Consider the following 1,988-nt stretch of genomic DNA (forward strand, 5'->3'; position numbering starts at 1 on the left):
AAAAAAAAAGAGGAGAAGTAATAATAATCACCTTTATTTGGCCAAGTATGTTACACACAAGGAATTTGTTTCCGGTACAGAACTGAGGCAGCCATCTGCGGCGCCAACTCAACCGATGGCTCTAGCCATGGGGGCAAACTTGGGGGTTCAGTGTCTTGCCCAAGGACACTTCAACACGTGAGCTGGAGGCACCGAGATTCAAACCTCCAACCCTCCAGGTGGGAGACGACTGCTCTACCCATTGAAGCACAGTCGCCTTCCTTTAGTTTCATAGATTTCAGTAATAAAAATGCCAAGCAGCAGATGCCAATTATCTGATCTTACTAAACGCTCAGAATATGCAAATTATCAGTAAGTTGTCCTGTGTGTTTGCTAAGGGGCTCACCAGTGAAGAAGTTTTTCTGAGCGTAGATGAAGTGGTAGGTGGCCTTGTACACCTCAATCTCACACTGCCATGACTGAGGCATGTTCCACACCCGAGGGTAACTTGCTATCACATGGAACTGAAAGAAAGGCAAAGGCAGAACACATTTTCGCTTTTTAGGAATGCACAGATTATGTATTTGCAAGTCTGACTTTGCATTTGCTCAACTGTCCCTATATCTGGGCACATTATTTCAAATCTCTCTCCAAAATGAAAAGCTTCTTACAGTATGTAACAGCCTGCTACTTACAGCTAACATTTCAGCCTCCAGAAGAGTCCTGTACTGCATGCTGCTGGTGGTGTCTACATGAAGCAGCTGACCTTTGATGGTGGGAGAGTAGCCTGATGGCAGAAGTCAGAACCAGAAAAGCAGGGTAAACAATTCTCAGATCTCAATGCTGCAGCTACAGTAAGTTCTTGCAAACAATGTTATCCATCCATCACTTATCTATACCACTTTATCCTGTAGAGGGGCACATGGGGGGGTAAAGTACAGTCACAGCTTGCAGTGTTGTCACCAAGTGATATTATTTGCACAGTTTTACAGCAAATGGTCTACAATTCACAGTACTGTATATCAGCATGGTCTCATCCACTTTTGCCTTGGACTTGTTTCAGTCTCATGAGACTGAGCAAACCCTAACACAGAATTTACTCTGTCTCTGCCAATAATGTATGTTTTTTAATGGTATTTACATAGCACACAAAATTGAAGACAATCTTAGATTTATATAATGTTCAAATTTAAAAAAATTAAAATAATAATTAATGAAGTAATAAAGTACAAAGTTCTTGCATTGTAAGCACTGGTGCAAAGACGGTCACTACAGTCACTATTTTGGTCTCGGTCTTGAGCAGGGCAATTGATTCTGGTCTTGATTCACCAAACCTTCTCTGATCCAGACTATGACACAATGCAAAGATTCTGACTCATACGTGGAAATGTAGCCCTCTATGTAAATAAACTATTAGGGCTCAGCAATCTCTTATTTATAGATAACACACTCATTTGTCTTCTAATTCACTGTGAAAAATAGTTAACAAAATTCATTCATAGAAATAACCAAAAACTGAGCTTGGAAACAGGATTTGGAAATACAGTGGAACCTCAGTTTTCGTGACTAATCCGTTCTAAAAAAGTCCGACGAAAACCGAATCGTACGAAAACTGAAGCAATATTTCCCATAAGAAATAATGCAAATCCAATTAATCCGTTCCAGACACCCAACAATATCAACAAAAATTACATTTTATAGAGAATAACTATATTTTTACATACAGAAGACAATGAGAAATAAATATAAATGACTAATGAAATGGATAAATGAACATTTGACATCACTTTTACCTTTACTGAAGACTCTTGTTGGCGTATGGAAGACGGCAAGGAGGGGAGAGGGAGGAGGAGAGGTTATTGTTTGGAAGGGGACTCCCCCTCCATAAGGACTTCATGTATCAAGGCCCTATCGGGGGTTACTTCCCTTCACTCATTTCTTCAGGGAAATGAGTGGCCGAGTCACGCGAGCAGGAGGATGAGTTTGGTACGGACTAATGATGCTGAACC

The 1,988-nt window shown here is 40.6% G+C and overlaps 1 protein-coding gene across 10 annotated transcripts in view; it reads right to left on the reverse strand.

Moving 5' to 3' along the window:
- Nucleotides 1–1,988, reverse strand: part of kiaa1109 (KIAA1109 ortholog) — an 80,954-nt gene that overhangs the window by 60,774 nt on the left and 18,192 nt on the right. For all 10 annotated transcript variants that reach the window (XM_020608706.1, XM_020608710.1, XM_020608713.1 and 7 more), the window contains exons 13-14: nucleotides 675–766; nucleotides 386–503 (exon numbers count right to left, since the gene is read on the reverse strand). In XM_020608706.1, coding sequence (XP_020464362.1) covers nucleotides 386–503; nucleotides 675–766 — 210 coding nt within the window. The remainder of the gene's footprint in view (nucleotides 1–385; nucleotides 504–674; nucleotides 767–1,988) is intronic.

This window comes from Monopterus albus, unplaced genomic scaffold, assembly GCF_001952655.1.
Source record: "Monopterus albus unplaced genomic scaffold, M_albus_1.0 scaffold94.1, whole genome shotgun sequence".
NCBI classification, from domain to species: Eukaryota; Metazoa; Chordata; class Actinopteri; order Synbranchiformes; family Synbranchidae; genus Monopterus; species Monopterus albus.